Source organism: Pipistrellus kuhlii, unplaced genomic scaffold (assembly GCF_014108245.1).
Source record: "Pipistrellus kuhlii isolate mPipKuh1 unplaced genomic scaffold, mPipKuh1.p scaffold_m20_p_2, whole genome shotgun sequence".
NCBI lineage: Eukaryota > Metazoa > Chordata > Mammalia > Chiroptera > Vespertilionidae > Pipistrellus > Pipistrellus kuhlii.
In genome coordinates, this window is record NW_023425515.1 from 63,240,436 (window position 1) to 63,264,182 (window position 23,747).

The 23,747-nt window shown below is 35.1% G+C and overlaps 1 protein-coding gene across 2 annotated transcripts in view; it reads right to left on the bottom strand.

Annotated features, from left to right (window-relative positions):
* Nucleotides 1-22,108, bottom strand: part of LOC118724261 (T-cell receptor-associated transmembrane adapter 1) — a 32,850-nt gene extending 10,742 nt beyond the window's left edge. Inside the window, exons 1-2 of one of the 2 annotated variants that reach the window (XM_036447308.2) lie at nucleotides 21,880-22,108; nucleotides 12,124-12,234 (exon numbers count right to left, since the gene is read on the bottom strand). In XM_036447308.2, coding sequence (XP_036303201.1) covers nucleotides 12,124-12,234; nucleotides 21,880-21,886 — 118 coding nt within the window. In that variant the 5' untranslated portion in view covers nucleotides 21,887-22,108. The remainder of the gene's footprint in view (nucleotides 1-12,123; nucleotides 12,235-21,879) is intronic. The other variant, XM_036447310.2, reaches the window with a different exon arrangement.
* Between the last annotated feature and the right edge of the window lie 1,639 nt (nucleotides 22,109-23,747).

Below are 23,747 nucleotides of genomic sequence, written 5' to 3' on the forward strand. Positions count from 1 at the left end.
TTCCTCTAAAATCAGAACAAGACAAGAATGTCTACTCTTACCACTCTTAATAAACATAGTTCTGGAAGTTCTAGCCAGAGCAATCAGGCATAAGGAAAAAGTAAAAGGCATTTAAATTGCTAAGGAAGTAGTAAAAGAGTCACTTTTTTTTTTCAGATAACATGATTTTATACATGTAAATCCATAAGGCTCAACAGGAAAACTATTAGCAAAAATAAATAAATACAGAAAAGTTTCAGGATACAAAGTCAATGTATAAAAATTTACTATTTTCCTATATACTAACAATGAAACTTCAGAAAAAGAAATGGAAAAAAATCATTTTGCCATTGCAACAAAATAAATAATGTACATAAGAATAAACTTAACAAAATATGTGAAGAATCTATATACTGAAAACTACAAAGCATGATTAAAAATGATTGAAAAAGACACAATGAAATGCAAAGATAAAAAAACAAAAAAACAAAAACAAACAAAAAAAACCCCAGAACAAATAATTGTCAGATTTGTATGGAACCACAAAAGACTCCAAATAGCCAAAACAATCCAGAGAAAAAAGGATGAAGCCCGAGGTACCAGACTCTCTGACTTCACATTATATCATAGAGATCTGATAATAAAAAACAACATAGTATTGGCAGAAAAACAAGTACACAGACCAATCTAATGGAATTTAGAGCCCAGAAATAAAACCTCATGTTTATGGGAAAATAATTTTTGACAAAGAAGTCCAAAACACACAATGAAGAAAAGAAAGCCTCTTCAATAAATGATGTTGAGAAAATTGGAAAGCCACATGCAAAAGAATGAAAGTAGATTAGAGTTTTTCCCTATGTACAAAAATTAATTGAAAATGGATCAAAGACTTAAATATAAGATCCAAAACAATAAAATATAGAAGAAATATACATAGTAAACTTATGGATCATTGTCATAGAGAATATTTTATGAATTTGACCCCAAAGGGAAGGGAAATAAAGGCAAAAATAAATTCATGGTACTATATCAAACTAAAAAGCTTTGGTACAGCCAGAGACACTGACAACAAAACAAAGAGGCAGCCAACCGAATGGGAGATGATATTTATAAATAACAGCTCAGATAAGGGTTCATTATGTAAAAATATATAAAAAATTCATACAACTCAACACCAAATAAGCAAACAATCCATTAAAAAATGGGCAGAGGACCTGACTAGACATTTTCCCAAGAAGACATACAAATGGTCAATCAAAAAAAAAAAAGTTCAACTTTACTATTAGGGAAATGCAAATCAAAACTACAGTGAAACATTTGGGAGATGGACTCAGTGAACACCAAAGCCTCACTGAAACAAGGCCTGCACCATAAGTGTGTCTGCAGCGTAGCAGTTCTTTTATAGACACAGCAGGTCCTCACAGCCAATTGGCCTTCAGGTCAATTCCCCCCAGTGTACCAACAGCAATCAAGGCTCAATTACACCAAGAATTTGCACTCAGCCCACGAAGGGGTGTACCAAGAGTGACCACCCCAGGTGACTAGGGAAGCTGAACTACTGGCCCCTATAGGTCACTGACCACACAAAGCCACTCCATAAACACAGGGAGGCAGCCAAAAGGAGGAGGCACAGAACCATGTCACGAATGGGAGAGATGGAGAAAAGTAAACTACTAGATGACACAGAGTTCAGAACCACATTTATAAGGTTACTCAAGAATCTTCTAAAAACTGTTGAGAAACTTGATGAGACCTCCAAGAAGCTTAGTGAGACCTTCAAGGATCTTAATGAGAATGCCAAAAAAATGGAAAAGGACTAGTCAGAAATTAAGCATACATTGTATGAAATAAAAAATGTACAGAAACTCAACTGTAGATCAACATACCCCAAAAGTCAAACCAAAGATCTGGAATATGAGGGGGAAAAAACACCCAACCAGAAAAACAAAAATAAAAAAGAATCCAAAAATATGAAGATAGTGTAAGGAGCCTCTGAGACGACTTTAAGCGTACCAACATCCAGGTTTTTGGGGTGCCAGAAGAAGAGAGAAAGCAGGATATTGAATGACTATTGGAAGAAATAATGACAGAAAACTTTCCCTACCTGGTGAAAGAAATAGACTTATAAGTTCAGGAAGTGCACAGAACCCCAAACAAGAAGAATCCAAAGAAGACCTTTCCAAGACACATCATAATTAAAATGCCAAGGGCAAAAGACAAAAAGAGAATCTTACAAGCAGCAAAAGAAAAACAGCTAGCTACCTACAAGAGAGTACCCATACAACTATGCAGACCAGAAGGGAGTGGCAAGAAATATTCAGTGATGAACAGCAAGAACCTATAACCAAGATTACTCTACCCAGCAAAGCTATCATTTAGAATTGAAGGTCAGATAAAGAGCTTCACAGACAAGAAAAAGCTAAAGGAGTTCATTACCACCAAACCAGGATTACATGAAATGCTGAAGGGTTTTCTTTAAGAAGAGGAAGAAGAAAAAGGTAAAAATTATGGATAACAAAAATACATCAAATACATACCTACCAACAAGTGAATCTAAAAATCAAGTGAATAAAAAATCTGAAGAACAAAATGGACTGGTGAATATAATAGAATTAGGGACATCGAAAGGGAGTGGCCTGACAATTCTCAGGGGAAGGGGGTCTGAGGGGTGTGGGAAGAGATTGGACAAAAATCTTACGCCTATGGATGAATATAGTGGTGGGGATAAGGGCATGGGGTAGGGTGGGAAATCAGGTAGAGGGAGCTATGGGAGGGAAAAAAAAGAGGAACACCTGTAATAATCTGAACAATAAAGATTTATTATAAAAACAAAACAAAACAAAACATAAAACTACAGTGAAATACCACCTTTCAACTTAGAATGGCTACTATCAACAAGATAGGTAAAAATAAGTATTGGAGAGGTTGTGGAGAAAAAGGAACCCTCCTTCACAGTATGGCTGTTCCTCAAAAAAATTAGGAATAAAGTTACCATGTGACCTAGCAGTCCCTCTTCTGGGTATCTATCTAAAAAAACTCAAAAACATTTATTTGAAGATACATGCACCCCAATACTCATTGCATCATTGTTCATGGTGGCCAAGATATGGAGACAGACAAAGTGTTTTTATATAGAGGACTGAATAAAGAGATGTGGTACATATATACCATGGAATACTACTCAGCTATAAGAAAATATGACATATTGCCATTTGCAACAACATGGATGGCCCTTGAAAATATTATAATAAGTGAAATAAGCCAATCAGAAAAAAGCTAAGAAGCATGTGGGATACAAAACTCATAGACATAGACAATGAGAGGTAATTGATAAGAAAGTATTGTGTGTGTGTGGGGGGGGAAGTAGTAAAGGGTGCCAAATATGTGGTGATGTAAGATGATTTGATTTTGGGTGGTGGGTACAGAATGCAATATACAAAACATGTGTCATATAAATGTACACTTAAAACCTATGTGAACTCATTAACCAACGTCACCCCAATAAATTTAACGAAAAACACACTCAGTAAAATGGCTTTTAGAAGAAACAGTATGCTGATCAGAGATCTGATGTAGGATTGTAAAATCATGAAAAAATGATGTGTTAATTCTCAGAAAGTAACCCTCTGTTGAACCTTGAAGGTGTGGTTCAAAGGCAAATAAAAGGAAGAATTTTTATTTATAATTAAATATATGTATTTAAAAATTTTTAAACAGTTTCAAGAATTTTTTGTGTGAAAGGTATTTGTAATAAATTATTGATGAATATTAAGACAAATAATTAAGAGCAATACTGTGGTATTTTGGCCCTGGCCAGTTGGTTAGAATATTGTCCTATATACCTAAAGGTTACAGGTTTGATTTCCATTCAGGGCACATACATAGGTTGCAGGTTGGATTCCCTGGTGGCACCTATGGAGGGCAACCAATTGATGTTCTTTCTCACATTTCTCTCTCTCTCTCTCTCTCTCCTCTCCCATCAAGCCAATAATTATATCTTTGGGTGAGGATTTTTCAAAAACCAATATTATAAAGTTTGTATTATCTGTTCATCAATAAATTTTCTTTGATGTTGAACTGGGTGAATGTATATAACATGATATTTATTATATATTATTTAACTTGGTATTAAATAAAAGCAAAAATCTTGCAGAAGTTATTCCTATAAAAATGAAGTGCAATATTATCTAAGTCTCTGACAATGATTCAGACACAATAGTAACCAAACAGTGACCTTTCAGCTTTAACATATGAAAAATACTGTGTATTGGTAAGGAACTAGTACAAACATTTCCAAATAATTGAATGAATTACCAAACAACTACAAAGATTATTTTTGGGTAGATTTATGTGTGACGAAGTTAAGTTATTCTCCAGAGAGGTCATTAACTGTTAGGCAAACATTGCTGGAAAAACATATTAAAATCATTACATTGGAGGATGAAATGGACATGTCACATGTCAGTATGTTTGGAATAATTCTGTGAAGGACCAAATGTGGAAAGTTTTTGCAAAATCAAGCAGCTATGGGACCAAAAATGATGAAGGTAATCCATTGAGGATATATCCAAAAATACTCTTCTTCTACAATAGCCCACTGGAAATGCCCCACCATAAGCTGCATATAAAAAGTGGTGTTGTTTTCAGCTACCTTCAGATTAGTTTTGTCAACATGAGTGCACACAGATGCAGGAGAAGCATCTGCCGCTGCACAAATCACAGTTAATGGAAGCCCAACAAAACCAAAAAACTTGAGAAACTAACAGTGTCAATCAGCATAAGAATAAAAAATAATTAACACAGGTCAGAAAATTGTAAGCTGGAAAATATAAAGTATGTGCTGATTTTTTTTTATGCGACAGAATGTTTATATTTGTGTATCAGTTACTATTCATATTTGCTGGAATAAAAGTACATATACAGAATAGCCTGATGTATCATGGAACAAATTTAAGGTAAAAAAAATTAGAAGACATTGGATTTAAGTAGCAGTTCTTTGATGCATTTGTCATGTAACACATGCAGATCACGTTAAGATAGATTCTCATTTTACCTATAAGTAAGGATAATAATGCCCATGCCAGGCAAGCAGATGTAGAAGATAACTAAAATAAATTTTGTAATAACTTCATAGAAAATGACAAAGTTGATTTTCAATATTATACATTCTAAATCCACAATTTAATTGTGCTGATTTGAATTGAGAAGTTTCTTCATTAAATAGATTAGCAGAAAACAACTGATATAATTAAGAAGCTATTTTACTGCTAAAGTAATAAGTAGAATATAAGTAAAATTTGATCCAGAATGCAATAACCAAATCTAACCTTCGGCAGAGGGGCTGTCAACATCTGAGTGTTAAGTTGAAAGAAAGGATAAAAAGTAACGTGAAAACAAAAATAGTGACATAACTTAAATAGAATAAGAAAAATAGGTATGGAGTACAAATATTTCCCCAAACAAACTAAAAGGTTATGTGGGTTTTCCAGTGGAGTGTGTTTTGGTGCCTGGAAAGTCAGTTCATATAATGTGTAAAAGAACAGCTCTATAGAAAGAAAATGCAGACGAGTTTTAGAAAAAGAAAAAAAAAGCTTTTTGGGAAAAAGGAAGCAGAGTCAATTATGTAAAAGATACAATATAATAATGTGATGCTTAGATAAAGAAAAGAGAACTAAAATAAAACATGAAAAAAGAGTCACAGGTTAAAAAAAAATATGTGGCAAGATCAGCTGTATTGAAGAACCACTCTGAATGGAAGAACTAAAAAAAAAAAAAAGAAAGAAAAGTTCAAGGACACCACACATTGCATGCTACTCTCGGGATTTAAATGTGTAATCTGGAGCAGAACACTCAGGACTTGTGTGGGTTTAGTTTTACGGTAAGGAGTTTTCAGTTTTACTGGATAGGATATGAGCAAAGATGGGAGTAGTAATGAAGTCTGGAGGTTCCAGCTAAGGAGAAAGGAAGCTCAGGCTCCTGAAAGGGCTTCTTCTGTCCTGAGGGCTTAGATGTTTCTTTACAAATAAATGGAAGGATTTATTTATTTTAAAATTTCTTTATTGATATGGCATTACATATGTGTCCTTATTCCCCCATTCCCCCCTAACCCCCCTCCCACTCATGCCCTCACCCCCTGTTGTCTGTGTCCATTGATGAGGCTTATATGCATGCACACAAGTCCTTTACCCCACCCTCCCCGACCTTCCCTGAGGTTTGACATTTTGAACGATATTTCTCTGTCGCTACCTCATCATCTCAATGATAATCAGTAAGACAAAAAACAGCTTTTATTTTGCTGTAAAGCAGTACATTGGCAAGACTCTGTTTGAGAAGAGCTGGGTGAGTTTTCATAATCCTGCCCTGTGATTCGGATACAAACACTTGTTTGTTTCAGGTCCATGGTTACAGGGTGTAAGCAAACATTTGCTTTTATGTTTTTCCCCTTCATAGTGTTCACCCTTCCATGCAAAACACTTAACAGCCAGAAACAATAGCACATGGCTGAAACTCCATAATAAAAAAAATATGTATCTTTGATATATTTTTAAAGTGAAAAAATATGGCATAGTTTTCTAGTGAACAGGAGAGATACTGATAGGACTTTGATGTACTAGCAAACCATATACTTGTTTACCCTACTCAAACAGAGAAGAAAGGCTGAGTAAATATTATTTTATTTTATTTTTTGCTTTAAAGAAAGAAAAGAATGAATGTAATTCTATCAGAAAAACACACACAACATATTTCATCTTAAGAATATGTTTGGTCAAAGAATTACATAAAAATGAAAGATTTATTTTGCATGGAAGGAAGAACTCCATTTCAAAGCTTCTACCTAGCACAGCGACAGAAAACATCAAGGAGAGGCTTATCGTGTCTATCTGATCGAATGTGTAGATACTAAACTGCTGCTGGGATAGAGATTGTCTTTTGTAAACTAATTAATACACTAGCAGAACTTACTCACTGACTGTTTGCCAAGGTGGGGTTATATTTTGCAAGTTTCTTAACCACAAAAATGCAGAAATAAGAAGATGGGATTAGCTAAAGAATGCTTATGCATAGCCCATGGACACAGAAATAGTGTGGGGAGGGCCAAGGGCGGTAGCAGGGCCTCGGTGGAAGTGGGAAAAAAGGGGAAAATGGGGGACATCTACAATAGTGTCAACAATAAAAATATTTAAATTAAAATAAAAAGTCACATGAGGCCAGATATAAGGGTATTGCATTCCCAGACCAAGTGACTTAAAAGCTGGCTAATGGGATGGAATCTCATCTAGCTTGTCTGTCTGTATGTCTGTCTGTCTGGCAGAAACAAAGCAAGGAACTAATCCCAAATCCACCTGGAATCTCTGGGTGGGAAGTAAGATGGTGCTATTTGTTCATACGCAATAGAAAGAAGGCAGATATTACTAATATTTGGCAGAAGATGTTGGGAAAAGCTGGGGAGGTTAGAAAGGGACAGCAGACAGAAAAAGGAGAGAGGATGAGAATGAAGGGCATTCTTTCAGCATAAACATTGCTCCAAGGTTAACCTTAGGTTGCACACTGAGAAAGTACAAGACCCAGCGTTGTGTGTACCACCTAAGGAGGACACACTGCATCTTAAATAAAACAATTTGCAATAGGCGGATGTTTAGAGCCAATTCTTTGAAAACCTACACAAAATTCACTAAGATGAACCTGTGAGTTAAATGAACACAACAGTTATTGCTAAAACTCAGGCGATCGTGCAGACGTGTTTAATTGAGGTGGGACAGGAAGTGAGATGGGAGCTGGATGGGGCCTAGTAGGAATGGTGGGAGCAGAGAAGCCAGAAGAATTCATGTTCACTGAAATAACAGGCATTAAAATTAAGTGGGATAAAATGTGACCATAGTAACTCCTTTACAAATGTTTGTGGAGTGAGGGAAGGAGGCACTGAGGCCATCAAGAATGGTGATGTGGGCTGTACCCTGTCCAGGACCCACCTACTAAGTCCCTATCCCTGTGATGATGAGGTACAGTAGTCCCCCACCCCTTACTGCTGGCTTCAATTTCCCACAGTGAACTGAGGTTCAAAAATATTAAATAGAAATAAACAATACATGCATTTTAAATTACATGCTATTCTAAGCAGCATGATTAAATCTCGAGCTGTCCCACTATGTCTCACTGGGACCTGAATCGCCCTGTGACTAGCCTATTCACATTGTATACACTCCCCGCCCATTTCATTAGTCACTGAACCCTGTTAGTTGTCAGATCGATTGTCATGGTATCACAGGGATAGTGTTCAAATAACCCTTATTTTATTGTAATTTTTCTATATCATTATATTATTATTAATCCCTTACTATGCATAATGTAAACATTATGTTTGTCATAGGTACATACATGCGAGAAAAAATACAATACATACACGATTTGTTACTATGCACAGTTTCAGGTACCCACTAGCAGTCCTGGAACATATCCCTTCTGGATAAGGGGAACTACTGTATCTGTGTAATTCTCACAAGAACCCTATAGTCTAGACCCGTGGTCTGCAAACTGTGGTTCATGAGCCACATGAGGCTCTGGCCCCTTGAGTGTGTCTTTTCCACAAAATACCACAACCTGGGAAAGTCTATTTTGAAGAAGTGACATTAGAAGAAGTTTAAGTTTAAAAACATTTGCTCTCAAAAGCAATTTCAATCGTTGTACTGTTGATATTTGGCTCTGTTGACTAATGAGTTTGCTGACCACTGGTCTAGACGATATTTACAACATTTTGTAGACATTTTGTAAAACTATAACTCAGAAAACTTATATTCCTTGTATAAGATCTCCCAGGAAAACATTAAAAACAGATCTAATTTAATATCAGGTTGACTTAAAAGCGAGGATGTTAAAGTAATCAAGGCAACTGAAATTGACTTTTTAAAATACAACAGTGAATTTTCTGTTGTTTTTTTTTTAAATGTTATTTCCCTCTATACTGCTTTAAGGCAATAGATTTACTTATGATTTTGTTACAGGTTCCAGGGCAGGAGGAGGAGGAAAGTTAAAACAAGGCTAGATAGTGTGGGCAATCCCAGCCAGTTTTTAACTAACAAGCCATTATCTTCCCCAGCCAGGGACAGGAGAGCAAATGGTTAATAAAAACCTCCCTAATGAGAGAATGCAGAAAGGGAGAGGAAAGGAGAAAAGAAAATAGGGCAGTTTTACTCTCTAAGCAGAGAAGGCAGGAGAGATGAAGTTGCCAGATGCTTTCCATGAATTCTGGGGTGGACACAACAAAGTAAAACAGGACCTTGAGAATTAATCTGTTCTGAGATATTCAGCAGAGGAATTTTGAAACCTATAGGCAGGAGGTAAATAATGCCTCGGACCCCAACCCAACCTGCTGTTCAAATTAGCTTAGAGCCCAATCTGTGCTCTTAAGTGAGATGTATAAGTTTGCTTGCTTTGCTTTTTTAATAAAGGGGCATGCTTTAATAAAGTGGCTTTTCACTACACAGGCAAGGTTTCTCATATACTCATAAATTCATTTGCATAAGATTGGGAACAGCCCTCTCCATGAACTCAGGGCTATTCAGTAACACCTCTGTGGTGTTGGTAAGAGGTGCTTCTAACAATATGCTAGAGGCAGTAAGGATTTGTACCATTGAAAATAAATAAAAATAAATCTATCTTAAAAAATTTTAAACCTGCTATTTTTTAAAGCAGTGATCAATTAACCATGATAAGCGAACAATTCCCCAAAGGAGTTTGTATGGTGGCAGATGGTAGGGATATAGGTAAATAAATTTCAATGTATAAACTATCAAAAATGAGAGTTGGAAAACCCACATGTTCTCTGACCCCACACAAATCTCCAAATGATTACCACTGGAATCAATGGAAGAGTGGAGCACTAGTTCAGATGCTTATCACTGATCCGGTTTCCCCCTTCAGTTATGTCCCTTCTATAGTTCTCAACTCAGTTTTTCTAACTCGGGCGAAAATATTACCTGCATTCACAAAACACTTTAGTAAAACTTAAAATATATTCATTTTAAGCAATTGTATAAAGAAAAGCACTAATCACTACTCATTTTTTTCTTCTATAAAGGAAGGAAACTTTTTAAAGATGTCTAATGATGGGTCATTTGTGCATCTGATATAAACTTTGAAAAACATAGGATTTTAGAAGTAATTACTAATCTAACTGCTAATGAAAAAGTGTTGCTTGTCTGGAATTTCATCTTACTCATAGAAATGATGTAATAGAAACCTTAAAAAAGTAGCATTTCTGTCTGAGGACATGTGGTCAGCACGAGCTGGTGGAAGCCATTTTGGACAGAGAATTAGAAAAACTGAGCACTTATCCTTGATTTTCCTATTAAACAGATGGGTGACCTTAGCTATGCTACTTCATTTTTTAGTGCTTCTCATTTCTTTTCAGACTCATGTGACAATGATGCATTTCTCTTTACATTTTACAATTGTTAGCAGCACTGGAGAAGACACTCCTAAGAAAATCAAGGACTCTCCTCAGAATCTGACCAACGTTCTAAATTAGCTTTATGTTGCTGAAACCAGTTTGGCTCAGTGGATAGAGCATCAGCCTGTGGACTGAAGGGTCCCAGGTTTGAGGGCATGTACCGAGTTGTAGGCACATCCCCAGTAGGGGGCGTGCAAGAGGCAGCTAATCTATGTAGATGTTTCTAGATCTCTACCCCTCTCCCTTCTTCTCTGTAAAAAATCAATAAAATATATTTTTATAAATAAATAAATAAATAAATAAATAAATAAATAAATAATCTTTATACTATTTTTCTTGGTCACATGTGTCTAATTTAGTTTGATTAACTTCATTTTTATTTCTTTTTATCTGTTAAAGGAAGATGCTTGTTTATTACCATTTAAATGTTTTGCCCCTAATAGTTTGTTGGTTCTAGAATATTAAGATCCCCACCCCAAAATAGCTGAGTTTTCATTTTCTACCCATCCATCCACCCATCATCCATCTACCCACCCAATCATTCATGCATTCATCGTACATATAATATATTAAATGCCTACATTGTGCAAAGATTTTGCCAGTTACACTATTTCAATAATGCACTTGAGAGTGAGATTCATATGTTTAAAACCGTTGCTCAGTTTTTTGAAAAGAAAACCCAACAGTGCCAGTTCCCCTTGACCTGCTCTTCTAGGCCCAAGGACAGTGGTCGGCAAACTGTGGTTCGCGAGCGAGCCACATGCGGCTCTTTGGCCCCTTGAATTTTTAGCAAAGGCCAGCTTAGGAGTACCCTAATTAAGTTAATAACAATGTGCCTACCTATATAGATTAAGTTTAAAACATTTGGCACTCAAAAGAAATTTCAATCATTGTACTATTGATATTTGGCTCTGATGACTAATGAGTTTGCCGACGACTGGGATAGTCCTATCCCTCAGCTATGGTTCAGTTTCCTTCTGATCTCAAGACTCTTCTGCACTGTAGAGGCCCTGACACAAGCTGAGAAGTTTGAGTAGGCTCTAGTGGAACCTGAAAGAGCTAGTCTTCAATTTTCTCATCTTGTGTAAGAGAGAATCTTTATGGCTGTTCCAGGATAGACTACATTTGTAGGCTGTTTAATAAAGGAGGAAAAATACATTTTATTAGGACAATCTTTTCCTACTCTATACCTTAAGGCAAAGATAAAAGTAAGATTTCGAGTCTTTAACATTTCTAATATGATTGCATTTTTGTTGTTGTTGCTGCTGTTAATCCTCACCCAAGAATATTTTCCCATTGATTTTTTAGAGTGGAAGGGAGGGGGAGAGACAGAGAGAGAGAGAGACATTGATGTGAGAGAGGCACATCAATTGGTTGCCTCCCATATGCACCCGACTGGGAATGGGGACTGAGCCTACAGCAGAGGTATGTGCCCTTGACCAGAACTGAACCCACAGCCTTTCAGTTCCTGGGCCATCTGGGCCATCACTGTAACTACTGAGCCAAACTGTCAAGGCTATGATTGAACTCTTAAATTAAGATAACCCTTAGGGTGAAAAATGTGTCAAGTAGATTTTCTATAGATAAAAATATCTTATTTCATAACATTTTATAAAATTGTCTTCTTCTGTAGGTTTTCCAGTGAATCAGTTTCAATTCAAGCAGGTCCCATATGGCTGTTTCTGAAAATGTCTTACCTTGCCGCTTCTTTTCCACATAGTGGGAAACATTGAAGATCAGTGATATAACCAGAGCTAACACCAAGGAGGCTATAATTGCCCAGACATAATACTGGCATTCAGGGTTTCCTGTAAAGCAAAGCACACATACCCTTAATATAGGTGCTGGACTTATTATTGAGTGTCAACTGTAATTAAAAAATAAATAAAACATGCTGTTCTATCTATCTATATCCACATATCATATGCATCATATATATCAATTGCTTACCTATTTGTTTTGAACTGAGTATTTTCACAATTAAAACTATTGTATTTATTCACAATGAAGGACAAATTCTCTGCTAAGAAATTAATGAGCATTGAAAGCCAAAGGCTTCCTAGAGATTCAAAATGGGTATTGGTAAAGGTTCCTAAATTCAGCATGGCAAAAATTTCTTCTATTGTTAATGACATAGAAGAAATTTTTAGTCTATCTATTATACTAAAATTTAACAACTTGTGACTGATTATAAGAACTTTGGTTCAAAATCAAGAATATCCAAATTATCCAAAATCATAGTTTGCTATATTTTGTCCTTTGTTTCATCCCCAAACTATATAAGCAATTATAATGGTTTCATTATTTACTGAAAACTACTTATTCCCTTCAGTAGTATAGGGCACTGTATATTGGGATAAAACAGTAATTCTGAAATCACAATAACCCAGTTTTGTCAAGACTGACCTAAGAACTTTTCTCATATTATTTAGATCCTCATAATGAGTAATGGAGAGTTGATTATGCTTCCCTTTCTCATCTGCAAGGCTTCTTTTTTTCATTCCTGAGCCATAATGGGGTTCTGTGGGATATTATTGCCTATCAGTTGTCCTTGATTATTATGGCAACCTTTACACATATATAAATGACTACTAAGATAAATAGTTTAGCCCTAACCTGTTTGTCTCAGTGGATAGAGCATCATCCTGCAGACTCAAGGGTCCCAGGTTCGATTCTGGTCAAGGGCATGTACCTTGGTTGCGGGCACATCCCCAGTAGAGAGTGTGCAGGAGGCAGCTGATCAATATTTCTAACTCTCTATCCCTCACCCTTCCTCTCTGTAAAAAATCAATAAAAATATATTTTTAAAAAGATTAGTTTGACTTTATATATAATATGTATTATACATAAATTATACAACCTATATAAAAATTATGTATATCTGTATATAATACTTAAATATATGTGTATATTATTTATGTTAAATATATTATATATCATTGTATATATATTAGGCTAATATATATAATTATAGATACTACTCTAATATATATGAGCCTACTATAAATCAGCCTTTATATTATAATCTACACTAATAAAATAGAAACATGCAAATTGACCATACATTTGTGACACCCACTAGCCAATCAGGAGTGAGTATGCAAATTAACCTGCCAAAGATGCCAACAACCCTCCCCCCAACAGCTAGGCCTCTGGGCAGCATGCATGGCTGAGCAGGACACCTGCTAGGAGGGGTAGGATAGGGTAGAGGGAGTTACGGGAGCAGCAAAGGTGGCGGCCAGGGTAAAGGCCTGGGTCCCGGGTGCCAGAGGAAAACTGGTGCTGGCAGCCAGGGGAAGGAAGGCCTATTTCACTAATCTCTTTGTGCAACAGGCCTCTAGTATACATATATAATTATGGTAATTATCTTAGTAGTGATATACCCAAGTGAATGGTGACCCTAAAAAAGTAGCTTGTGATTCTATACTACCACGTATTTATATATTCATCCAGTATTAATGGGACATCTCTTCTGTGCTAGGAACTATGCCCTATATTAGGGAATCAATAAAGAAAACAGCATCTTGCCCTCAAGGAACTCTCTATTTAGTTGGGTGCAGGGAGCCAGGAGCATGGATGTATAAACACATAATTGGTAATTCTATGTGTAAATAGCTACAACAGGGATTGTGTTCCTTCTGGTCCCAACTCTCTGTGACTACCCAGAATAAGAAACCATCTTAGGTCCTTTCAAAGAAATCCAAACATTGATTTTAAACACAATAAAAAGAAGAAACAAACTCTTAGTAGGAGGAAATTCATTTTTGCTTCCCTAGTCTATCTTTAAATCACCCAACAGAGAATGCCTAAATCCAAATGTTTTTTGTGCTGCTCTATTTTACTATTATCATTATCTTAAATTTGATATTTGAATTGCTGATTGTTTTCTCTGAACACTTTTGGATATTACCATGTTTCTTAAATTGCCCTCAGAGGTCTTGTGTATTTTATTTGGCTTTGTTTATTTACTGGCATCATTTATTTTAAATGAACATAAGCATATAGATGATTAAATGTATTAAAAACATATATTTATGATATAGATGTATATATACATATATGCATATAATTTGCATATCACTTATTATTATATGCATTGCTTTTGTCTGAACTAGTCTGTGGCTCTTTTTAAACAAAATATATTTTATTGATTTTTCACAGAGAGGAGGAGAGAAGGATAGAGAGCCAGAAACATCGATGAGAGAGAGTCATCGATCAGCTGCTTCTTGCACACCCCCCACTGGGGATGTGCTTGCAACCAAGATATATGCCCTTGACCAGAATAGAACCTGGGATCTTTCAGTCCACAGGCCTGCGTTCTATCCACTGAGCCAAACTGGTTTCGGCTAGTCTGTGGCTCTTATAACACCAGCGAATCCTGGTGTTTTTATCTCCTCTTTAGTTTTGCACCATGTTAGTTAGATGTTCCAAGTACTGTAAGTTCCACAAAGAATAGGACAATTTCTATTTGCAGTGCTAAATACGGAATATATAATTTATAAAACGTTTTCAATAATTAGTTAATTAATTAATTAATAGGAAAAGGTAGCTGATAATGGTAGAAAAATGTGTGGTTTTCTTTTATTTAAGAGAATTTTTATATTTCAGAAAGTATAAGAAAATAGAGAAGACTGGAAGTCTTCTATAGTAGACCTATTAATTAATTTGATTAAAAACACTAAGGTTTGGAGGGGATTAATTTATTCAACAAGAACATAATCTTGTAAATATTTATGAGAATTCTACAATATAATATTTATTAGCTATTTGAAATATACAGTACTAATAATCCTCCTCCATGATACTACATATATTTCTAAAATTACTTATTTGATATTTACATTTAATTATGTATTTTTTGAAACACTAAAAAGTGCCTGCTGAGTGTAAATTTTTAAAATTCCAGCAATAATAAGATATAAAATAACACCCAAGGTCCTCTAATTAAACATAAATGGGACACTAATATTACACTAATTGACCTTTTTTATAAAAACATGTGGATTTTTACCAAGACAGTATGTTCATTTTAGTGGCTACTTAGAATTCCATAGTATTTAATTCATCTACCCTTTTTCTAAGATGGATGTTCTAATGTTTTAAATGTTTTTTCCTATAAACAAAATGCAAGAAACTTCGTTGTACAGATATTTTGTGCTTATGTGGGTTATTTGTAAAAGAGGTTCCTGAGAATAGAATTGCTGTGTAAAGGGAACTTTTAAAGCATGCTTTAAGGGACAGACTGATCCCCACCCCACTCACCCCACCCCCCATTGATAATAGTCCTTTTCAGGTGGTTGATTTAACATAATTGTGGAAAATGGGGCCAGCAAGCTGTCTCACTTTCCAGATGGATCTCAGTTTCCCTCTTTGCTGTCATAATACAGAAATTTTACAGAAATTTCTGACTTCTGTGATTAAATTAATCATTTTTATCATTAAAGACTTTTTTCTTGCTGATATCACTTAAAGACCCACAGTGTAGGTCCAGTTCTACATTCTTTCACACTTTAAAGCAATCTGAGGGCACACTCTATATTTTCTATTGCAGCATATCACAATGACCATTTCAGGTTACTCAGGCAGCCAAAATAAATTGTATTCATTCACCCTCCACCGGTGTTTGGTGACATTTAAATACATATGCTTTAATTGTTATAAAGAAGCCAGACACATTATACACATCATCCATGTTCAATGTTAAAAAAAACAATTAGTAAACTCAGGTAAGCAAAAACAAAAAGATAAGTATTAAGTACAATCTTATCAAGAGACAATAACTGTGAACACCTTGGTTAATATACTGCCAAACTTATTATTCTCTGTTGCATTTGCAATTGTTAATAGATATCATACTTACTATTTTATGTCTTTATTCTCTGTTTATTTGCCCCTTTGCCTGAAATACCTTTCCCCTTACCAGTCTGATGAATTCCTAGTCCTGTTCCTCAAGACTGCCTTCTCTTTGAAGCATTCACTCCTTTGAAGCTTCTTGTACCCCACCAAATGACATGCTATATATCTCTTTGCAATTCATTTCATTACATATTAGCATAATCAATTACATATATAAATCTCCCCAATAGACTCTTAACTTCCCAAAGGATAGAAAGACTATCATTTTCATGCCTCATTTCTTTCTTGTACCTATAATTATAGGGATTAAGTGAATTAAGATATGTAATGAGATTAGGAGAATAGTGTTTTTCACTAATATTTGATGTTCAATAAATATTAGCTGTTGTTCTTCTTTTTATTATTACCTTATGCCTCCTATAATTATTTCTGCAACCTACTCAGCACAAAGTAGGTGCTAACTAAACATGTGTCAACTGACCAAATAAATGAAAGATGGAGTAAAGAAGGGTAATGTAATGACCAAAACCAACAGAATAGTTCTGGTCAAGTATAAGATCTAGAAATATCCACAACCCAAGGAAAATAAGTTGAACATTCTATTACATTTGTACCCTATGCAATTGAGAAAGGACCTGCCTTCCAGAAACTGGGAAATAGAACCTGTGAGAGAAAAGTAACTCATTAAGCCACTGTTGTTTTGCTGAAAGTTATCAACATATCCCAATTCTCCCTTCCCTGAATCTGTATTTACCAAAACCCTACAGAAAATTGGTTTGTTTTCCCCAGGAAGCATGATACAAGAAAGTTGGTGCTAACAGCTAGCTATCCTAATAGATTGATGGGGCAGTCACCACTATAAATAAAATATTTTATTTTCTGCTTTAAAAATCATTGGGGACTTTGTTTAGTTATTGATAGTATAATCTCTGGGAAATACAAGGGGAGGGCAAAAGTAGGTTTACAGTTGTAAGTAATTGAAACAGAGTATATTCTTGCATTCTTGTTTACTAATCACTGAACTATTTTCCATATGAACAACTGTAAACCTACTTTTTTCCCACCCTATATACACTTGCATAAAATTGGGGTGTTAATAACATAAGAGCTAGGGTGAGCAAAAATAATCTCACAGACTACATATTAATTTTAAGAAGCATAAAATGAAGTGTGCTTTCATTCTCTTCAGCTTTTACCTTAAGACCTACTATGTTTACTTTGACTTGTTAAATGAGCACCCTCCAACTATGAAAACAGAAAAATGCAAGAAACAACTATGAAAACAGAAAAATGCAAGAAGATGTTTCTTTTATGTTGAGGACATTATTTGGCATGGTCTCCAGTTTTCCTTTGATGTTAGGAGTCTATATTCCTAGTGACCTCTTATTTTCTAAGATTGTTTTCCTTTTGTAATATAATTTGAGTTTTACATAGGAATATTTTCATTTAGAAGCTTTGGATTTCATGACATTCTTGATGTGTTTCATAATCTTTGATTGCCAACAATAAATACCCCCATTTGAAAAACAAAACAAAAACATGCAGATGAGAAGATTTTGAGTAGCTAAATGGTGAAAATTTTCAACTTGAATGGCAAGATTTGTATAAATGTACACACACACACACACACACACACACACACACACATCACTTCATCCATCCCTTACTCAGTTATTTTCCATATAGAGTATGAATATTTCCAGGTACATGTGGGTATCCATTCAGTAGAGACAGTCCATCTTATAATATTGAACGCACAACGTACTCAAAAATTCTTGCCCAACAAATGCAATCTTTAGTATAATATTCATTAACTGTAATTACTTTCATTTGTATAGATTTTATCAGTTTAAAAAGAACTACACACAATTTGAATTTAGCTATTTACACTGTTAAAAAGCCAAAGGCAATGACAACTAGGAAAACCATGATTTAAGTTTCTATCTAGCATTCATCAGCCAGAGGCTATGAGAGAGAGGTTTAATTATAAGGCCTCTGATTCCCTTAAGCCAATAGTACTTGGCAGGCACTGTATTTAAAATTCACAATTACATGTGCTCTGGCAGGAAGCTCAGCTAAGCAAATGTAATGCCATCTGCTTTGCAGGTTTGATTCATACAGAAGCCTTTACTTAAACAAGTATCACAGAAAAGCAATAAACATAATGCCTTAATTGTTTCTCCTTCAGGGGTTCTATAACTGAGATAAGTGTATAAGCTTCTAGTATTTAGGTTATGGCTTCTCTTAATGGTTTCTCTCCTTGGTTTATAAACTCTGTCAGAGCAGTGACTATCTCTTCTTGCTTTCTACAAATGTCTATATTTATTTTAAACACCCCAGAAAGTTCAAAGAAAAAGTTCTGATTTAACAACCCCCATAGAGTCTACTCATGAGTTTTTCTTACTGTGCAGATGGTTTGGTGCTGCACTAGGCACCTTCATGACTCTTTGAATGTGGCACATTATCACTATCCACAGAGCCCCTCCCCTCCTCTATCCATTGCAATTACCCCTTCACTAAGAGGCATGAGAGTGATAGGCAGAAGCACTGGGAGGGATTCTCAAATCCAGCCCCAGGCTTTCAAGTGAATGAGATAATGTTTTTAATGCAAATTTTAAAAGCTGTCTACCTTAAATGTCTATTGTAAAGAAAGGACTATTAGAGAAGTGAATGGTGTATGTCTGAGAGAGACCACAAAAGAGAGGATAAATATTCATATAGCACATTTGGAATGTCTGTTTCAAACAGCGTGGAGAAAGTGAATGAGGGCAGTCACATACCAGTTGTGTGGCTTTCTGCAAATCACTGACCCTCACTCCCTAAGTCACTGGTAAAATAGGAGTTCAGATCCTCATCTTGGTATCATCCAGGTTCCCTCCTTTTAGTACATCATGAGTGCTCTTAACCAATTCTTACTAAATAGAATTGAGGAAAGCTACTTATGAGAGTGAGGTTGAGGGCAGATTTTAAGACAATATATTGTGATTTCTGCAGTCACTTTTATAATTAAACTTTAATTATGTTTGATAAACTTTACAAATCCTATTGGGATTACAGTAATGCCCAAGTCCCTACTGTAGATGAATCTCTCTTTATGTATTTAGCTCTCCATCTTAGGTACTTATAGTTTCCTATTGGAGAAGCACATTGGTAAGACCCTCTGAGGTTGGCATGGGTGTATAGAAACTTTCGTCCAGTAAAATACTGTAATTACTGTATTTCTTTATTGTCTTAAGAAGATTTGTTAATTTTTTTCTCTCTTCTTTTTAATTCAGGGACTGAGAAAATTAAAATGAAATTAAAAATGCCTGGAAAGTGATCAAGAATATTTATTATTATCTAGCAATTCATGAACATTTTATTTCTCAGCTATGACCTCTAAAGTGACAATTTTTCCTGGATTGATTTTCCTTAACATCATTGCCAAACTATCTAAATTAAATAATGAAACATGTTGTTTAACTTACTCTTATTTTAAAGAAGATCTGAATTTAAAAGATGAGTCATAAATCATTCCTACCTACCTAGTTTCTAAAAGAAAGGCTTTCATTGTTTTTAAGAAAAAGGTGACTGAGGCTCAATGGAAAAGAAAATTGAAACAAATACCATAAAATTCTTTTATGGAAAAACAGCAATGTAACTACATTGTGAATCATTGTTTGATCTATATTAATGGTAGCCCAAAGGGGTTGTTTTCATCATTTGACTCAGCTAATACTGATTTTGTGTGGATGCAGAAACACAGTAAGAATTATTATACCAGCACATTTATTAATCCAGTGACGATAAGGCATGCAGGTAGGAGAAAAGGGAAGATTTGGGTTTTTATTTTCATACATGTTTTAATTAGCTAGAAATTTCATTTTTTCTTGTGTTCAAACTTTTTCTTCCTTTTCTTTACCTATCTCAGTGTAAAAAAATATTATTATTTGATTGTCATCTCATTTTGCATTAAGGTTTCTTCTTTTGTTTTAAGATCTATGAGGCTTTTGTGATTAATAGTTTATTTTTTTATCTCTTCTGTGGAATTGTACTAGGTCTTAATGGAGGAGCTCCTGCCATACACTTAAAGGAAAAACCTAAATTTCAAACTGCTATGGAAATTGTACCATATCCCTTAAAAAATTACCGTTAGTTAATACTGGAAATAGCTGAATGTCATATTCACTGACTTTGGCCTCTCCCAACTCCCTATCACCACTAGCTCATGGCAACTGTTTATATAATTGCTGCATTCATTTCTTGCAGGACACTAGCAAATCCTGGACAATTGTTTGTGTTCTTCGATAATCTATGAACCCTGGAAAAGATGAAAACTGTATGTCAGCTAACACACCCTTGTGTAGCTAGTCCAATCAATTGATTTTAAAATCCAGCAAACAAAACACTGGAAACAAATTCACAGAAGTTGTCAGATATGATATCATTATAATTAGCTCATACAAATTAACAGTAAAAGTACTATATGCACAAAAATTAAGCAAAAGATGTGATCAAACAATTTACAAATGGTAGAATTATAAACAATTAAAAAACCCATGCAAAAATGTTCAACCTCATTATAATCAAAGTAATGTATATTAAACAATGGGTCAGCATGTTGTGCTTTTTATTAGTGAAAAATTTTTAATTAGATCAGCCTATTAAGGGGAAGCACTGCTAGGAAAGTGACTTGGCATTGCTGTTGGAAAAGCAATTTGGTAAAAATGGGACAGAAATGTTCATAACCTCTTACTCACTAATCCCAGCTCTAGAAATCTTGCCCCAAAGGATAATTCTAAATATAGAAAAAGCTACAAAGATGCTCATTTTTCTGTCATTTAAAAATATAAAAATGGGTACAACATAAATGTCCAATAATAAACAAGTAAACTATAATTAACCCAATAGATGTTATTTTGTGCATTCATGTAAAATAATCAGGCAGAAATTATTATAAAAAGGGAAATAATTATGTCATAATGTTTGTGAAAAGAGTTGGATTATGATTTTATGTACATTATTATTTCAGTTATGAAAAGCAAACCATGTAGAATGTAAAGAAATAAAAATTGGAAGGAAATACAATGCACTATCTTCATGGTGTTTTTTTAAGGAAATGAGAACTATGTAAATTTTTTTCTTTCTTATATATATTTCACAGTTCTCACCCTTAATAAATATGTATCTTTTCTGTTATCATGAATAATTTTTTGTTAAAGAAATAGAAAGCAATTAAAATAATAAAAGAGGGATGAACTATCTACATGGAAGAGACATAGCTAATCAATGTGGATTAACTTCATTCCACAAGTGATGGGATTTCCACTGGCCTTTGCAAAATTATCATTCCAGTCAAGGGCACATGTCTGGGTTGCTGGCTCTATCCCTGTTAGGGGGCATGCAGGAGGCAGCCGATCAATGATTCTCTCTCATCATTGATGTTTCTATCTCTCACTCTCCCTTCCTCTCTGAAATCAATAAAAATATATTTTAAAAGAAAGAAAGTGTAAACTAATTTACTTTCAAATCTTAAGTGCCCTTGCTGGAGACTCGAAAATTATTAAGTGGAATTTTAGACATAGGAATGGAACAAAATAATTAAAAATGCCACTTACCTGACATGCTTCTTTTCTGAGAGAAATCCTTATGCAGCCATAAGGTAAACACATTGATTAAAAATGCTCCCACAAACTTTTGTTTCCAAGTAACGTTGCTTTGTTATCTCAAAGAAGTGTGGCAATAAAACTTGTCTTTGTCTCTACCTCAGTTTTTCTCTCATTTGTTTCTTAACATCTTTCGTGTGTACTCTGTTCAGTTACAAACAGGAAATGTGGTGACTGAGGCTTTTAGGCTTTTGATCTGAAACTAGTAGGCTCTCTTTTTGTGTAATGTGAGAAAATCCCACGATGCTCCGAACTGTGGTATTTAAATTTTTATCAATACTGAAAACTCACTTAAAACTAAACAATGAAATCAAATTTTAAATTAGACTAAGAGGGATCTCCAGTCTTTCTAGAAAGAATACAGGGATCTCTTCACTAATGAGTTTACATGGAAATAAAATAAAATGTACTTGACTGGGGAGGAAATAGTGAGAAGCCCCAGGTGTGCTAAACTCCTGGTTGTGTCTTTTGTTGTTGTTGTTGTTTTTTGAAGCATGAGAGAAGAAAGAGGATTAACACATTTGAATACTACTTATATCAAGTACCTTCTCTACATTATTCCACTAGGAGAACTAGTGCCTGCCTTTTGTCCTGCCAGCCCTCACCCCAGCCAATGTGACTCCCTCTGGCAATCTAGTTCTGCTTGGCAGCAAGCTTCAGCTATCAGTCCCCAACCAGAGACTCAATAATCAGAAGTTTTTAAATGTAAGTGAGCATAGGTATGTTATGTGGTCCTAATTTAACATGAATATTCCTGAGACCCTCTAAATCAGAATATTAGGTCTAGTAATAATTAATGTCGTTTTCTAATACTTTTTTAAATTGAATTTATTTAAACAATACAACAAAATTTAATCAACAATATAGTTGCCGTTGTTTTCTACTACTTGTGCCCAAAGCTCAGGAAGCATTTTAATCCCTCTGTTGTAAAATTCTTGTGATTTTGATGCAAAAAATTCGGTCAATGCATTTTTGAGGCATTCTTCATTATTAAATTTTTTTTCCAAGAAGAAAGTTTTGCAAAGAACGAAACAAATGGTAATCGGAAGGGGCAATATCAGGAGAATATGCAGGTTGAGGGAGAACTTCCCATTCCAACTGGCGCAGTTTTTCAGCAGTGATTCTTGCAGTATGTGGTCGTGCGTTATCGTGGTGAAGAATTACGCCCTTCCGATTAATCAGCGCGGGTTCTTTTTCTCTTAAAGCTTGGGCTAACCTTTCCAGTTGGGCATTATACACTGCACTTGTAATGGTTTGGTTAGATGGTAAAAGTTCATAATAAAGAATTCCTTTAAAATTCCACCAAACACACAATATCACTTTTTTCGCATGCAAGTCAGGTTTTGGCATGGGCTGCGGAGCCTCATTTTTGTCCAACCATTGAGGCCGCCTTTTCAAATTAACATACAGCACCCACTTTTCATCTCCGGTAACAATTTGCTCTAAAAGCGGCAAACGGTTTTGACGAGAGAGGAGTGAACTGCAAATTGTGACTCTTTGATTACGGTTGTTGTCGATCAACTCATGAGGAACCCATTTTCCAAACTTTTGGAATTTGCCAAGTGCACGCAATTGATTGGAAATTGTTTTCTGTGAACAATTTAAAGTTGTCGCAAGCTCTTGTTGGGTAATTTGAGGATTTTGCACCAAAAGAGCTTGAAGAGCTTCTTGATCAAAATTGGACACACGGCCTCGACCACTCTTGTCATCTAACGAAAAATTTCCCTCGCGAAATTTCTCAAACCAATGTTGGCATTTTCTGGAGCTAACTGCATCTTGACCAAGAGCACTACAGATGTTTTTTGCAGCCTCACTTGCTT